This window comes from Pongo abelii, chromosome 6 (assembly GCF_028885655.2).
Source record: "Pongo abelii isolate AG06213 chromosome 6, NHGRI_mPonAbe1-v2.0_pri, whole genome shotgun sequence".
Lineage (NCBI taxonomy): Eukaryota > Metazoa > Chordata > Mammalia > Primates > Hominidae > Pongo > Pongo abelii.
Window position 1 is genome coordinate 92,847,674 of NC_071991.2, and position 18,570 is coordinate 92,866,243.

At 35.0% G+C, this 18,570-nt stretch overlaps 1 protein-coding gene across 3 annotated transcripts in view; it reads left to right on the forward strand.

The window, feature by feature from the left end:
• Positions 1-1,368: 1,368 nt before the first annotated feature.
• The window catches only part of SEMA3E (semaphorin 3E), a 290,196-nt gene continuing 272,994 nt past the window's right edge, over positions 1,369-18,570 (forward strand). For 2 of the 3 annotated variants that reach the window (XM_024249880.3, XM_054559579.2), the window contains exon 1: positions 1,369-2,091. In XM_024249880.3, the coding sequence (XP_024105648.2) occupies positions 1,977-2,091 (115 nt within the window). In that variant the 5' untranslated portion in view covers positions 1,369-1,976. The remainder of the gene's footprint in view (positions 2,092-18,570) is intronic. The other variant, XM_054559580.2, reaches the window with a different exon arrangement.

Sequence of the window (18,570 nt, forward strand, 5' to 3'; positions counted from 1 at the left end):
CACATGTAAGAGCTGCTATTTATTTTGTCATTTGTTTCCATCCTAGAAGAAAGCAAAAGAGAACTTTGAAGGTACAATGTATCACATTTAGAGCAACCTTTAGGTCTGTAGCCCATCAGACTGGCTTTTAAAATATGCAAGCATTCCAGGCTAAAAGTCTCTAAATATTTCATGTTGTTTTACTGTTAAATAATGTTTAGAGTTTGCTATCTTTTGTAGACCTTGGAAATCTAATTATTTATAATATCCAGTGACATTTACATTTTGCTAAATATACTCTGCTTGTACAAGAACATCTCATGATTAGAAAAATGGGTAGAGAATGCCTGGCTGTACATATGTTTCTATATAATGCAAAAATATCAGGGTGACTTATGTTGTCTTTTTGTTATAGTTTCATGATTTTAAAACATAATTCTCAAAAAGTTTTTAACTATTAGCACTTAAAATACAGAATAAGAAAAAGTTATCATCGTTGAGATCAGTGTTTACCATTTAACTCTCCACTATCAAATCAAATATCTATTCAAGTTTATTGGTATCTTAACATAATACCATTCATTTCCATGCCAACAGCTCCTGAGTGTTTGGCTTAGTTTTTGAGATTGATTGAAGGTAGATTGTAAAGTTGACCTATAGTGTTAAGCTTATTTACACAAACACAGTGTCTTGGAAAATCAACTCTGGAAGTGCATAGCAGTTGAATCCTAAGGTATTTCACATCCTAAGTTTTCTAATACCTGCTTTACAGAAATCTCTTGGGTGGTGAATCTCAACTTTACCAGTTGCCTTACCTGGGGGAAATTACTTCAACACTCTGAAATTTGAAGTAAAATTTAGGAATTGCTTTAGGACAAAGGATTTGCCTTTAATTTCATTTGACCAATTTGCTTAAGTAAATAATTTATTATTTCTAACAAATTTATGAGACAATCACGGACGAACTTTTTTCTTTTCAGGCTCTTGAAACACACTTTTCTTAAAAGAGTTTAAAAATAACATCCCTAAGATATAAGCAATACAAAAAGACTTAATTTTGAAAAAACCTTATGGCAACAGTGAAAAACAGAATTTGGATCCTGGATGGTTACAAATAGATTATTTTCAAAAGAAGTTGGATTTATTCAACTTAGGTCAATTTACCTTGGTAAGAATTTAAAAGGGCTTTCTGATGCCACATCCTTGTCTGTCACCTATTCTTAAATAATCAGCCTGTTATATGTCATCACCCCTCCCGAACTCCCCGTTTCCCCCATTAAAATGTGGACTTCTCTCCTGCTGCTGAGTAACGTGGGGCTGGTTATGACTGGGAGGGAGGATGGGAGCGGGGCACGTGGACCAGAAATACTTCCTAGAAACAGCAAGTACGCTGCTCAACCCTGCCTGAACTTTCCTGTAAACAGCCACTGACAGACTGCATCCCTGCTGGGTGGATCCTGCGACTCCTAGAGGGAATGGCACTTCTTGTTTTTAATTAGCAAGGTGAAAGGTGAATTAAAACTAGCAGTTTGGCAAGTCAGTGCAAGAGGCTGACTTCTGAGAGGCTTCCAGGAGCCCGAAGAGAGGACCTCCACGGGAGAAGGGCGTGCGTGTGCTCGGTTTTTTTTTTTTCTTTTTCTTTTTTTTTTTTTTTTTCCTGAATGAACAGCTTTGCCTAAGTGACTGAAAAATACAGCTTCTTCCTGAATCTACCGGCGTAGTTGCTGAAGAGCGCTCTAGACAGGACATGGCTCTGAAGACTCACTCTTTGGAATGTCCTCTTGCTCCCGGCTTATAAACAACTGTCCTGAGGAAAGAAAGGTTTTACATAGCCAAATACAGCCTGACAAATGGCACTTCGGAACTGTGCTTTCTGATGACAACGCGTTCGATTTCTGACAAAGCCTCTCGCACGCTGCCCCTGGAGGGAAGTCCTAAGTAAAACTCAGACCCTCCTTAAAGTGAGGAGCGAGGGCTTGGACGGTGAACACGGCAGCATGGCATCCGCGGGGCACATTATCACCTTGCTCCTGTGGGGTTACTTACTGGAGCTTTGGACAGGAGGTCATACAGCTGATACTACCCACCCCCGGTTACGCCTGTCACATAAAGGTAGGTTACCTTTCCAGATCCTTTTGTTAAAAAAAAAAAAAAAAAAAGAAAAAGAAAAAGAAAAAAGAAAAAAAAAAGTCGTTTAACATTAACATAGGCTTACGGTCTTCAAAGACCTTTAAAATGCACCTGAAAAATTTATTGCAAAACTAACCTAAAATTCTAAGTACCTCTGATTAATATGTCATACTCACCCCATCTGAAAACAGTGCAAAATCACATGTCAACTTAGAGACGTTATTTTTGTCTGTAAACATTGGATTTTATTAATAAGGAGTTCACTCACTAGCAGGCGGAACACAGGAAGGGAGGAAGCAGGTTGTAAATAGCCTTGAGAGGCTGAATCCACCAAGTTAACAGTCGGTATTTAAATATCAGTTTATGCATATGAGAAACAAGGATGCTGGGAAAGGGCTATAGAAATAGTGGTGCAATTTGTTCTTTTTGTTTTTGTTTTGTTTTGTTTCCATAATGGAGGTAAGAGGAAGAAAAAATAAAATTCTTGAGGAGAAAAATGATGCCCTACCCATAATAACTGTCATCATCATGTAATTAAAATGATTAACAACTAATATAAATTAGTTTTCCAGTTGAATTGATTATTAGAATTTTTTCATGTGTGGCAAAGCAAAATAGTTTATGACAATGCTTGTAAAATGGCTAATATGGATTAAAGTATTAGTATTCACTAGCATTTGTAGTGTAAATTTATATTGCCTTAATGAAGATCTAACAGCAAATGTTTAAATATTTCATCCTACAATTGTCTTGTAAAGCAACATCATACTCATAAATAAATGATTAAAAGATAGATTTTGCATCAGGACCAATACAAGCCAGTCATGAATAGGTTTGGTAATTCCTCCTGTAAACAAACAAACAATAAACAAAACTATGCTCAGAGAAAGTGACTTTGCTGACTTAATATAAATTCGGAATAAATTGTCAGCAAAGAAGTATTTATTATCACCAGCCATTGAGACATTGAGACAGATAGCAGATGTAATACTCAGGATTACATAAGAATCATTTTTCAACTGTGTAAGCTTTTAAATTGTCCCCTACTGTAGAAAGAACAGAAGCTTGTATTTTCTAAGTACAGGTAGAATATTTATCAGGAGAAACAAAAGGGGAGTCTTCAATTTTATGTGACATGTTTGGCCTTTTGGTCTTTTTATTGGACAATCTTCAGTAAATGTTGACTATAGAAATTTTTCATTTTTAGAATAGTGGATATTTTCTTAGTTTAAATAGATTTCCTGTAATACTATCCAGCAGATAATATAAATTTAAGAAATCCATTGATACTAAATTGGTAAAGTGTTTAAAATATAGTGCCCAGAATTAACACTAATCTTTTAACTTGGGAAGATGTATCATGGTATGTATCAAAATGCCTATTTCTAAGAAGTTTATCATCAAAGATGTCAAGATGTACAAATTTGATGTGATGGAATATGGACAAATAAATATGCAAAAAAATATAATTGATTGTTTTTCTTATGTAGACAAGTAGATAAGCTGCCAGTTTTTGCAAGCTACAATTCTGTTATATCTAGTATTAACCTTTTATACCTTATTATTGGGGTACTCGTGTTTTCATGGTTCAATATCAGTGTGTTTTCCAACAGGTCACATTTTAATATTTCATAAGAGAGTTAATAATTTGATCAACAAACACCAAAGTTCTCTGATACAAGTAAATGTTATGCATAATACTGTTATCGAGTTCATCTTTATTATGTCACTTTTATTCAAAGAAATAATTGTAACTGATGTTATGAGTGGTGTCATATGGTGTGAGAGTAAAACCACTAGTATCTATATGTATACTAGACTGGAAACTCCCACAGGATTTCCCTTACCTTTGAATTTAATGGAACCAGCTGAAAATGCACAATATGATGTTTTTATACAAAGGCAGAGTAGAGAGAGTTACCTGAAAATAGAATGTTCCTACTTGTGCAATTTAGTTAGTAAAGTCAGTTAAGAGATCACACTGGAGATGCTACCTGAAGCAGCAAATGCCTACTGCACCTCAGGGGCCTCAGTGAAAAGAAGAGCATATATACTGTCAGAGGAGGGATATTCAGTCCCACCAATACAATATGAACAGCCTATTTATCTCTCTACACTCTGGAATTCAGTGAATATTTTAGAAGTCTTCAAAAACTAGGAATAAGATATTACAGATTAATCTTTTGCTGACTTGAATAATGTCAGTAATTACAAATGTTCAGTAGTGAGTGAATTAAGTAATTAATATTTAAATGAGTGTATAATCTTTCAATATAAGAGGCACTAGGTATATGAAATATAGCACCTCTGCACCGCTGCCTGACCACTAGCAAGGAAATCCAGGAGGCTCCCTGGAGGTAGCCTACTAGAATAATTCAGAAATTCTTTTCACAGTTGATGATCTAAGCTGTATGGGAAAAAGGCAGGCATTTTTCTCATATTCTTCACTTTTAAGATGGCATTTGAAAACACAAGCCTATTGTTTCTTCCCAAGGAGGAGGAGAAAGTTTATCATATACAGAGCTTGAGTTAAATTATATAAAAATATGTTCAGAAAAAAAAAGTCCAGAGATTTGCCCTTTTCCTCTCCCCTTCATTCTCCATTACTATTTCTGGGAATGACATGTTCTTAACTAGAGTTGGAAAGGAAGGGATCATTAGGATTAAAGAGGAGAAAAGGCAGAGAGAGACAGAGAGAAGGAGACAAGGTACAAGGGTAGTAAGAGGTGTGGAATATTTTCTAGTTGATTTCCTACTGCCTTGTGCCCCAATGGGGTAACATTGAATCCCTCACTCTTCTAACTGAATATCTCACTGCACACTAATATTAAGAAAATATACTGGCTTAGGGCAAGCCTGGTGGATAAAATGATGAGATAATTACTCTTGTTGAAGCAATACATAAATCTTTTAATGTATTTTCTAGTTACAAGGTAAATTACATTAATAAGTAAAAATGTAGCAAAGATTAAAATGGCAAGATGCTGTCCTGCTTTGTAAAAATTTTCAGTCAAGATTTGAGTTGAGTTTGGCTGTATCAGGCAAATATTTAAAAGTTCATGAATAGTTATGCATTATAGCTAACTTTATCCCAGCTCAATAGGGTAATATTGGTGAGATTAATGCAAAATTTTAATATTATTCTTCCCCAATGGTTTCCTTGAAAAATACTGTGGTCCTCAGGACAGAAACCAAGGAAAGAGAGAATGAAGGGAGAAGAGTCCTGGTGGATTCATCTACTTCCCTCTGTTGATATCTGTTCTCTCCTTATCTTTCACCATCCTGCACTAATGAGGTTACAGGGAAGGCAAAAATAAGCTTCTTGATAATGGAGCTCAGAGAAGAAAAAACAAATAAGCCAAGATCTATGTTGAGAAAGAAATACCAATGTACATGGAAAGCCCAGAAATTCAATCATGGGAGCTTGGCAGACAGGGGTAGATGTTTGAAGTCTCAATAAGCAAGAATGCAGTTGCAGAAATCAAGGAGAATTGCTGCTTAAGCATAAAATATTCTCCTAGAATAGTTGGTGAAGAGACAGTTAAATAAAAGCATGGATATGGCAGAAGAGCATTCCCAAAATATGTTAACATTATACATGTAGATTTAAACATGGAATATATACTTATGCAGATAGAACTTGTGATAGAGTGTTAGTGTATCTGTATTGGGTATTATAACCAATTAAATACAGATTTATCATAGTTCAGAGAGCTCAGGATTTGAAATCAGAGGCCTCTACTCCAGCTCTGTACTTCCCACTTATAATAATGATAATTAATTGTCTGCATCTCAGTTTCCTCTATTTGAAAATAGGGGTAGTAATGGTATTTTGCCTGCACATTTTACTGGGTTTTTGAGATAATCAAGTGAAACAACAATATCTGTGAATGTACCTTATCACCTAAAAACTATTTATATTATTAATGTTTTTGCAGACTGATACAAAGTGAGAATATTGGAATGAAACAGGTCCTAAAGACAAAAACCTTGAAAATGTTATGAGTTTATATTTCAACAAGTGCTAGGATAATGCTAATATAGAAGACAGGATAAAGTTGCTCTTAAGTAGCATAAAACATATGATTTATCTTGATAGATTGCACTCACTCCAAATCTCATCTTCCATATCTTTGACCTCTAGTTATAATAGCTCAGAAGATGATTATATTGTCTGCATTTTCCAAGATTCTTGGCCTATATATATATATATTTTTTTTTTTTTTGCTGTAGTGTACACATATCCATTTGTTACATGTATTCACCCTACAACACACATTTTAGAATTCATCCCATTTACAAGAAAATAATTGACAGAGAATTCTAAAAGAGCACAATGTTAAATAAATATTCTCCATGATCATTCTGGAGGCCATGGTATTTATTTTATACCCAAGGCAAATAAAAAATGAGGTAGTGACTGAGCCAGTTTTTCCTGACCCAGCTCATAGCTTTGGTTCCTCATCCAATAGCCTGGTATTATCAATAGTGACATTAGTCACACATCTCTGCGTGTTAATAAATAAAAACTGGTCATAAGACATGATTCATAAGCAGAGTGATTAAATAGGACCCAGGAGGAAACACTAGCCTATGTGCCCAGAGCTTCAGGGAGAGACAGTGAGAATTAAGTGGTGGATTTATTAAGAAATAGTTTATATTATAAAAAATGTCACTGGATAAGTTGTGAGAAATTACAATATGTTTTGTTGAGTCTGCTTTATACAAAATATGCTTTCTGTGGAGAGAGCCTTCCTAAGAATTTTAGAGTGCTATTATTTGCATTTTTATATTTGCTACAGACAAATATTGTCCATGGATCACATCAGTGCATCTGGATATATGAAAGTCCCCGAACGTTTCTATGAATTATTAAATTCTTATCTGGATGTTGCATTTTACAGTGGGAAAACAGTTATCTTTTAGTATGGAAATAGGGTGAGGGAAGCTCAGGGTTAGAAAAAAACAGTTCATATATCAACAGTGAATTTATATATGAACTGGGCCAATTTTGGAGTGGAAAATGTATGTGTATCAAATCATTTTTTCAGCTTTACAAGGAAAGTATTCTATACATAATATATAATCAATGCCTGTTCTTTATTAATAAATATATTCAACAGCTATGATGTCATAATGAAATATTCTTTAAAAAAATTATGTTGTCATATTGTTATTTTGCTATCCAGGTCAGATTTGTCATCTAGTCAGAGCTGAGAGTATTACACAGAGAGGGCCTCTGTTTCTTTCTGGGATGAGATCACTTGGTGGCCTCAGTTCTATGACCACATAATAAAGCACCAAACCATGAAATTGGTTGTTACTGGTGAAAATTATTGCTAACAATCTGCTCAGTCAGTTTTATTTCATCAAAGACATTTAAAGGAATCATCATTGAGACTTCTTAGTGGGGGTGTGTGCAAAGATGTATTTCTTTATCTTTGTATATAAAACTCTTCTGTGGTTTAATAGAGGAATTTCGTCTGCAGGAATCCAGAAATATCACTTTGCATGCATGCATGCCCCTTCATACATAGCCATCCCAGTGTTAAAGTCTTATAATTGCAGTCTCTGAGAGTTAAAAACTAAACTAAACTAAAATTATATCATTTATAACATTTTCCAAAGGGTGCAGAATGAAGATTTAGATTATTTTCTTGGTTTTAATAGACAGGGCCATAAGTTAGTAGTTTCTAGTGTAACATATGACACTTTGTAATACTCTATACATTATACAAAGGATGATGGTTATTTTGATAATTTTTTTTCACAGTAAAGCCTTAAATAACATTGGAGGCATAAGAGAAAACATCAGTGTTATTATTAATTCCTTAGTCTTAAGTGAGCATTATTCTTTGCACTCATGATAGGAATGATAGTGACAAGACTGGATATTTTATAGTCTGGATATTCTGGACTAGGAATGAACAGGTCATGTCTACATCACATTTACACCAAGTGTTGCAGTCTCTGATATTAAGAGAACATTTTTGGTCAAAAACAGTGATGATTTCAAGAAAAGACATCTCTGCAGAATTGATAACTTTCCTTCATATGGCCCTATGGTAGCCAAGACAACTGATCACTCAAGAAGTTTTCAGCCCTAGTTCTAACACCTATTTCAGGATATTCTAACCATAGAGCTCCTTTGCCTTACCTCCACAACTGGTATGAAACCTTACCTCCACAACTGGTATGAAAAAATAAAAGAGAAATCTATTGTCATGCCTGATTTCTGGGACTTAGAAATGTGTTTCACTTCCATCCTTGGTACCTAAACTCTCAGCCATCACTGTGCTATGCTCAAGGATTTAGCTTGTAGCCTTGGCATAGGAAACATAGTAGCTAGTTTAGGCCCAGGTATTAGAAAACACTCTTACATTCAAATTCCAGTGGCCTAAAACCCCCTAGACTTTGGATGAGGCATATCTAATTTGAATCTGGCTCCAGACTGCATGGCATGAGCAAGTTACTTAGGTTTTCTGAATATGCATTTTCTTATCTTTAAAGTGGTAAAACATAATTTGCAAAAATTTGAAAGGATTACATGAGATAATGCAGATTACTGTGCAGAATACTTAACCCTTAGGAAGCTTTTTATAAATTACTCAATAAATCAGATGAGATTCAGAGAGAATTAATCTATGCTGTTCTCTTTTTTATTCTAAAAGCAATCATGAGCTAATTGTTAAATTACAACTTAAGATGAAGAGAGATCCTTAATCATCAGATTTTTACTTAAAAGCAAAGATTTTCTTTAATGAACACCAGCTCTTATTAGAGTAGATAACTAGAAGGAGCAAAGAATATTGATGTCTCTCATGTTTGTAAGTTATTGTAAGAATTATTTTGTTTATACTTTAAGGAAAGTTGGAATTTTATCTGATGGCACCTTGGAGACAACAGACCAAATCCACAAAATAAACAGTACTAACAAAGGTAATTGTAGGCCCAGCTTTGTAAAGCACAATAGAACTAATATTACTAAGGCCAGACCACACTGCCTAAAGTTAAACTAAACAGTGTCCTATAGGCAGCTATCAGCTCAGCATGTGTTGTTTACTTGGAAAGTGAAAGAAAGTCTCCCACTTTGCCTTCCCTTAGATGAACAGGTAAGATATCTGGTGCCATGCACAGTTCCTGACACTTAGTAGGCATTCAACAAGTGCTCATCAAGTGAGTATCTGAATAAAACAAAATGATTTAGAACTGTGTTTTTCAAAGGAAAAGGTGATGGGGTGGGATAAGCAGGAATACCCATGAAACTGAGGAATCCTGGACAACTATTTATGGCCCCTTTAGCATAACATATGTTAGAGAAAAGGCTGGGGCTTTCTGTCTATTCACCTTCTTTCTCATCAGTGCTGCATTTAGTGAAACAGCTGGGACCTCCAGGCACCCTCCTGACACATCAGTTGAATTCATCGACATTCTCTCCTCCACCTTTTTCTCTACTTCCTTCCTCTTGTTTTTCTTCCTTCTCTCTTTCTCTTCTTCCTCTCCTCCTCCTCCTTCTATCTGTCTTGTGTTATCCTTGTCGTTTCTGGGTTATCACTATACCCCCTCCTCCCTTTCTCTCTTTACTTAATTCTGTGACTAGCCGTTTGTGCGGCTGGCACCACCCCTTCTCTCTTTTTCTCTTCTTCTACTTCTCTTCCAGATAAATACTTCTGATTTCTTCCTCACCTTAAGCCAAAAGGGGAAAGAAAACATACTTTTAGTGAAAGATATGTATTCATTGGCCTTCTGTGTACCTTCAATATTTGTTTCATTTTTAACACAATAAATATAAAACATAACCTTTGAATGTTTTAGAAAAACTTTAAACTTACTAGGTATTGAAAATTGGTTGAAATCCATGATGTAGGAAATAATGAAATACTAAATAAATAGCTTACTAGCCACCTGGACAATGTGCCCTCTTTCTCCAACCTGTTTTTCCGCTGGGAAGCTGATGCTCTCAGGCAACATAGGATTGTGGCAATTGGAGAGGAGAGGAATTAGGGCACTGCACAGGAGAGAGCAGAGCCTGCCAGCTAAGTATTCTGTAGCTAAACTTGAGTTAAATGTCAGTTAAAATATTATTGATGTAAACCTATTTCTATGCACTTTTGATTTGTTTTCTCTGAGTTTTGAGCTTTAATTTAGGGAAACCAGAATAAAAAGGGGGTTTTATTTACAGGATAGAGTGGTGCAACAGAATCCCTAAGAATAAGTCTCAGGGGTGATTTTAGGTAGCCAGATCAACTTCAGAACTGGAAAAGAACAGCAGCAAAGAAAATGAGAATAAAAGAGGGTGAAAACAGAGGTCAGCTGAGGACACTGACTCTTTCCCTCCTGACTTGTTCTTTCCCAGGAAATGATGGGAATGGAGAGGGGCTTTAAGATACACTGTGGAAGAAAAGTCAAATAGGAAATGTGCTCTCAGCATTGTGTATAGCTGTTTACTCCTCCTGATTGCTTTTTTCCTAACACTGAGTCAAAAAGTTTATTATGAACTTCAGGTCCTTTCCAATTATAGAAATGTAGGGCTCCTTTCTTCTCCTTACCAGGCTTCAAAAGCGTTTCTCCAAAACACTTTCGAAACTTGTATTAGGAGATAGTATGCTGTAGTGGAAAGGGTATGGACTTACAATTTTTGAACCTACAGTATGTTTTATTTGATGCTGTCTTATTCTTGCTAAATCATCGAACTGAGGCTTCCTTTCCTCATCATTATAAAGGGACTAATGAACACTTCCTATCTCATATGATTTTGGTAGAAAAAAATTTAAATGTATCACAAAGATGAATGATATGGTGTTATAGTATCTTATAATACTTTCTAATTTATGTAATTGTTTTTAAATATATTTAAAGGTCCTTCAGGGCAAGGAGTAATTTTTTGTAAGACCCTTGGGGATGGAATAAATTCACTTCAAATCATTCCTAAAGGCTGTAATTACAGCCTGGGCTTTGGTATCTGCTGAATTAAAATGTATATATATTTAGTTGGCTTCCATATGATGGTCAAAATAACACAACTATAAAGGCTAACTTTATTTTTTAGAAGGTTCAGAGCTACTGCTAAATAATTTACCTGCAGGAAGGCTTGATTGAATTACATTGCACAGGAGATGATGTTACTATAATTTTCTTCTGCTCTGCTTCCAAGCTGGGGCAGAAAGGAGATGGAAACTGGAGTTAAATGAATGCTACACAGAGTGTGGTCCATGGACTGCAACATCAGCATTCCCTGGGAGCTGCTGAATCAGATCTACTGAATCAATAATTCTGAGACTCAGGAATCTCTGTTTTAACAAGTCCTGTGGGTGATTCTCAGTGAAGACTGAACTATGAGAAACACTGGGCTGTGTGTGTCGAAGTATGCTACAAAAGAGCCTCAAGTTCATATTACCTTTTTCATTTATTCCTCCTTTAGCTTCATCCCCTAGGTTAAGGGTGGTGTTGAATGTCCAAATGACAATGTTGATCTTGATAAATATAGATTCATAGATATCTAACTATATTACCATTATCTGCATATTTTTGTATTAAAGTGTGCCTATTCATTGATGACAATTTAGCATATAATTTAAATATTTTTAAAGATTATTGATGGTGTAAATTGTAGCATGATGTAGCTCTGATTGAGTTCTGATGAGAAAACATCTAATATGGATCGATCATGGAGAAGCATTTTATAAAATTCAAAAATTCTTCCATGTCTCAAAGAGAAGTTTTCCTGGACAAATGAAATTAGACGTCACTTACTACTTCATCCCGTTTGTTATACATCTTGATCATGGCCTATATTAATCCGCTCTGATGTTGCTATAAAGAACTGCCCAACAGTGTGATAAAATTAAGACATTCCATTAATATTGTTATGAATGACCTCATTGCTCAACATGCATGATAAAGCTGTGTTGTTTCCACACAATATACATATTAAAACACATAATTCATTTCAGAGTGCACAGGATGCTATGTTATAGAGAAAGCCTTTCTAAAGTTTTTTCCCTTAAATTCTTTTGGGGTAAAATCAATGGATATAGCTTTGGGAAATAGTGGATAGCTATATATAATGAGTAATTAACAAAGTTTATTGCTTTAAACACTTTAATTTTAATCACATTAATAATAAGTAAATTGACCATGTGCATTTGTTAACTACCATAATCTTTTCAAGGGACAGAAAACAACAATTTCCTCCTTGATATCTTGGACACCAGCCCAGAAACCACTGTCCTACTGCCTTGTAAGGAACTCCTCTTTCTAAAATATACGTTAAATTAGCAGAATATTTTGAATGAAAAAAAAAAAAAGGAACTGCAGGAGACTGGATAATTTATAAAGGAAAGAGGTTTAATTGACTCACAGTTCCACAGGGCTGAGGAGGCCTCAGGAAACTTACAATCATGGCAGAAGGGGAAGCAAATACATCCTTCCTCATATGGCAGCAGCAGAAGTGCAGAGCAAAAGGCAAAAAGCCCCTTATAAAACCATCAGATCTCCCGAGAACTCACACACTGTCAGAAGAAGAGCATGAGGGAAACTGCCTTCATGATTCAATTACCTCCACCTGGTCCCACCCTTGATACATGGGGATTATTACAATTCAAGGTGAGATTTGGGTGGGGACACAGAGCCAGACCGTATCATTGCCTTCAGAGAATTAAAACAGCCTACAATTTTTAAGTAGAATTGGCTTATTGTTCAATCATGTATTTGTTCAGCTTCTTCAATGCTTTAGGTACTGAGCACCATGCTAGGATTTTAAGAATAAAAAATCCAGTTTTATAAACATAATGTGGTATACTGTTTTGAATCCTGGGATAGTAAAGGATTATTAGATAAAAACTAAGGAAATCTAAATAAAGTATGAATTTTAATTAATAATAATGTATCAATATTGGTTTCTTAACTGTGATAAATGTACCATACAAATGTATATTGTAAACAAGGGAAGCTAGGTGTAGGTATAGGGGAACTCTCTGTACTCACCATAACTGTTCTGTAAATCTAAAACTATTTTAAAATAAGAAGTTTCACACACACACACACACACACTCTCACACATAGCTTTTAGTCAAACCCAGTTCTCAAGAAGCTTAAGATCCAGTTGTAAAAGGAGACAGGTCGTAATAAAGTAGGCGCTTTTTTTATATCCCAAGGGATGCTATGAAAGCATGAAGTTGGGGCTGAAAAGAGAACAGAAGCTCAGTCTTGAACATGAATAGGAGGAGCTTGGGCAAGATGTTATGAACAAATTAGCTATGTCATACCTTGCCTTGTACCATCCTGCCATGTGCCCACAGTCATCCCACTGCATATAATGCACTGCATTCTCCCAGAAATTAACTTAATTCCACTGTGTTCATTACTCTACCACACACACTAGTTTCACACATTCTTTGTCCTTGCTAAATTTAATTTCCTTCCCCCCGTTTCTAAATGGCTTTGAGGAATTTTCAGATTTTTTGTATGAGTGATATATGATTACTACAAATTCACAATTAGAGTTTGAAAATACTGAGGGCAGTTATATTGCATTTTATTGCTTGAATCTTAGAATCTAATAAACTTTAGGTACTGAATATATTTTATGTATTGCATTTAATATACAGAATTTAATTCTACCTATATAGATATATATCTATATCTATTCACACTAGTGTTACTAATCTTAATTCTTTTGCTGAGTACCACATACAATTCCTAACAGAGATGGCAGAAAATGAAATGATAGGGTTGGGAGAGCATTGAGAATACAGGAGATATGATGAGACTATTTCTCTTCTGCCCCTTTTGCAACATATTAGGCACTAGTTTGGCTTCAACTCTTCTATTACAAAAGTTCTGAAGAGAAATCCAGGACTGCTTTAAAATTATTCAGAAAACATCTGTAAATTATTGAAAGATATAGTTTGAGGCTGTGGCAGAGGATAGTATGAATTCATCTGGGCCATTCAAATGATTATTGACACATTTGACTCAACTTTTCTTCCCACTTGCTCCAATCATGGTCTCCCAATTTCCAACGTAACACCTCATTCAATTCTACAGTGACAAACTATGAAGAAACAGAGAAAAAGAACGAATACATGAATACCGTGACAAAGCAGAAAGAAAAGAAAGTCAGAACTGGGAAAGAGTGATAACTTACCCATCTTTGTTTTTTTCAGAAATGCCCAATTGACCAAAAGCAAGATTTTTTTTTTTGTCAGTCTCTGTGCAAAAGTTTTATGAATAATTTGGCCATTTGTCTTTCATTTATCGTTTTAAAAGCACAGCTATTGGTAGTAACATAGTGAGAAGGAAAAGCAATGGCTATGTTTTATCATTCTACTTAGTTTATGAAAGGTATTTTACTTTCTCAACCCAGGTTATTTCAGAAAGAACTTATGAAAATTTCATTTTACTAAGATTTTATTATATCTATAAGCCAAGCAAAAATGTTTTTTCATGTACTTAATTTATCAAAATCAATTGATAATATATTTTGAAATGCTATATCCTTAAGGTTTTTTTTTTGGTACTATACTATAATTAAATACAATGCACTTAACACAAACTGTAAACTAATGGGCATAAGCAGAAATGTCATATTCAGAAGAAAGCACACATTTGTCACCATACCTTATTATTATAAAGAGTAAATAAAAACAGAAATGGGAAGCACTGCATTATTTTATTTTTAGAAACTAAAGATAATCTATAAAAAGAAGTCTATAGAAATTAGGATCACTTCTATAATCCTGAGCAAAGCAAAAATGATATATGTTTAAAGAAAGTGTTAGGAAAAATAATGGTAAGGAAAAAATAATTTCTTTTGAAAACAGCTGTATTACTGATGAAACTGACATAACTTATTTTTCCTGATCCTAAGCAAAATAAATAATATAATAAAAGCAAACAGAAAATAAAGAAAGGAAAAAAGCAATTTTAAGCTTGACATTGTCACAAAGCATAAGTGTTACACATATTTCTGGTCAGATGAATGGTAACTACAAATACTTTATAATTGGTTAGAATGAGTACTAGAATATTGAGCTTGCTGTCAGTTTAAGGTCTGGATAAACTTGAGCTAACCATATGATATGTTCTTAGAATAACCATATCACCCATAATCAAAATGTAAATTATAAAGAGAAAGAATTTTTCCAAAGTCAAATGTTATAATTTTAGTTGTTGGGACATTCAATTATCCAAATCATTGTATATTTCCATTAATATGAGAAAGAAAACCATTTTTTTCTTATTTTGTCCAGAAAGAAGAAAGTAGATGGAGAAGATAGAACTATAAAATACTAGAATGGCTTTAATGAGCCACCCAAAATATTGATTTTATTATTATATTGTTACAGTCATAAGAAGTTAATGTGTTTAAACTCCTGTAACACATTCATATGGTTTAATTTCCTTGTAATTCCCCAAAGCAAAATTCGCTTGTAATAATATTTAAATGACCATAATAAGAAGGAAAATATTATAGGCAAGTCAACTATACAATTAAAAAAAACAATCAAAAGAATGAAATAGCGTTTTGTCATTATACTGCTCAGAAGTAAGACAAAAGTTATGTACTGGGCACTATTTTTGACAGATTTTTTTGTCAAATGTTTTTTACTTGCTCCAAAATGTGTATGCCCAAACTGAAGTCTGATATATTTTAGGATTGCAGAAGGATTTTTCCTATCTGGAGAAAAAAAAACTGAATTATCTCTGATTTAAAAATTAATAAAGTTAAACAAGAATAAAAATGAGAAAACTAAAAAACCATTACCAAGGAGATAGCTTACACACTAATAAAGCAGTTATCACTCAGAAAGACGTTAGATGCCTTTTATAGTACTGGTCTCAAGGGACATAAAATACAATTCAAGGATTTTATTGTATGTGGTTATGTTTAGAATATAATATTATGCTTATTAGACACAAGTTTTTACATTAGTCAACAAATAGTAATATATTGTTTTAAGTTAGAAATGCCATTTGTCCTTGTAGTCAGCTAATTTATATCTATTGGATAGTTAGCAGAGTTGGTAGTGCTTCATTTTTGAATGTCTAGAATACTGTTAATGTGAGAAAACAAATACAAAATTGCCATTGGTTGTTTTGCTATGGGTGGAAAAGAATTCTTGCCAGTTAAGGAACTACTGCAGGGAGTGCTGTCCCTGTGAATGGTGTGTGTAATATTGCAATTTTGTTGATGACAGCACTGCTGCTTTTCACTTCTGGGACTCCCCAGCCAAGCTCCAAGTTTCCACTCACACTGCTAGCCACCCAAAATCTCCCTTTATCTTCAACGACTATTTTTTTCCCTCTTAACAAATAGGCCCAGCTGCTACTGCAGCCGGTTGCCCACACTCTCTCCCATACTGCTCTTGCTGAGGATGGCAGGCAGAGTAGAGAAGAACAGCTGAGATTGGCTTACTTTGGCATCTAAATAATTTTGGGTGGGTCCTTTCCTAACTTTATTATTCCATTTAATTTTATAATCTTTCCTTCTGCTGAAGTTTAAAAAAACCATATAAATTATGTTTTCCTAAAATGTTTTCCTCATCTGGCTGTGACTCTCTTATACCTGGCTGCTCAAGATAAACAAATTGGTTCCTTTTGCACATTGCTATTTTTTTTTCCAATGTTAAGCACTATTTAGAAATCAAATGTGGTAGAAGCAAATTTATTGGTGTGATCTTGGACATGTTACCTAACCTTTCTCTGACTAAAGGAGGTGTATAATAAATATCACCTTCTCATTGGTTATAATAAGGATTAAATGAAAGTGCTTTTAAATGTATTTAGAGTAGTGCCTGGCACATAGTAATTGCTAAGAAGGTGTTTGTTAGAAAGTCAGAGAGAAGAAGAAGAGGTAAAGAAGGGGGCATGGGAGAGGGAAGAGGAGAAGTAGAGAGGAGGGAGGAAAAGGAGGAAGGAATAATTGCTAAGTGGAAAAGCTAATAATTGGAATTAGGGAATTAAAATCAACCTTATGGATTTAGCATTTTATGTCTTATTTCAACAATGACAACAACAACAATATCGTTCATTAGAAAAAGACTATAGTTTAGGAAAATTGTATAATTTTACCCAAATTGGATAATTTTATTGAGGGTAGGAATTTTAGTGATTACTGCCCACTCTGTGAAGTCATCATGTCCATGGCTTCCAGATAGGTGGTCACATGTTTATCATTTTGAATTTGTGCATTTTCATGGAGAGGGAGATTACTGCCTGACAAGGAATTCCATTTCATTTTGTGATAGTCTAGTGAAGAGCAAGTACTTACCTACCTAATCTCAAATCATTTTCCATATTTTAGTCTTAGTTTTTTTCTTTAATGCCAGCAGGAAGGACATAAGTTATGATGGACCTCCAAATATATAAAGATAGTGTATTAGTTCATTTTCATCCTGCTGATAAACTCATACCTGAGACTGGGCAATTTACGAAAGAGGTTTATAATGTACTTACAGTTCCACATGGCTGGGGAAGCCTCACTATCACGGCAGAAGGCAAGGAGGAGCAAGTCACATCTTACATGGATGACAGCAGGCAAAGAGAGAGCTTGTGCAGGGACACTTGTTTTTAAAAGCATCAGATCTCATGAGACTTAATCACTATCACAAGAGCAGCATGGGGAAGACTGACCCCATGATTCAATTACCTCCCACTGGTTCCCTCCAACAACATGTGGGAATTGAAGCTGAGATTTGGGTGGGGCACAACCAAACCGTATCAGATAGTTATCATGCTGTTTTGTCATAGGTTAATATTCCTCAATATCTTGACTGTTCTGTCAGTATTTTGGTTATTCTCCTGTTTGCTAATGCCCCTCTTAAAATGGAGCACCAGAATTTATACTCCAGAGATGCTTGCTTTGTTTACAGAATAGAGAATAGTGATGGTGCTGTTAACCAATGACTTTTTTTTTTTTTTTTTTTTTTGAGATGGAGTTCCGCCTTTGTTGCCCAGGCTGGAGTGCAATGGTGTGCTCTTGGCTCACTGCAACCTCCGCCTCCCAGGTTCAAGCGATTCTCCTGCTTCAACCTCCTGAGTAGCCAGGATTACAGGCATGCACCACCATGCCCCACTAATTTTGTATTTATAGTAGAGATGGGGTTTCTCCATGTTGTTCAGGCTGGTCTCAAACTCCTGACCTCAAGTGATCTGCCTGCCTCGGCCTCCCAAAGTGCTGGGATTACAGGCATAAGCCACTGTGCCCGGCCAACCAATGACTTTTATTTATTAAATCCACCTGAGTTGGCAGCAGCTTATTTGGCAAATATGCCATTTTATTTGATTGCTGTCAGCCCTTCTAAGGATTTTCTCATAGACTCTGTTGAGCCAACTTTTTCCTTTATTTCATACAGGTGGTTTGTTTGCTGAAGTTAAGGAAAATCCTCTTCTACTCTCTCCAGTCTAGAATGTAGATCATATGTGTAGTAACAGTGTGTGGTGCCCTGAAAAAGACAT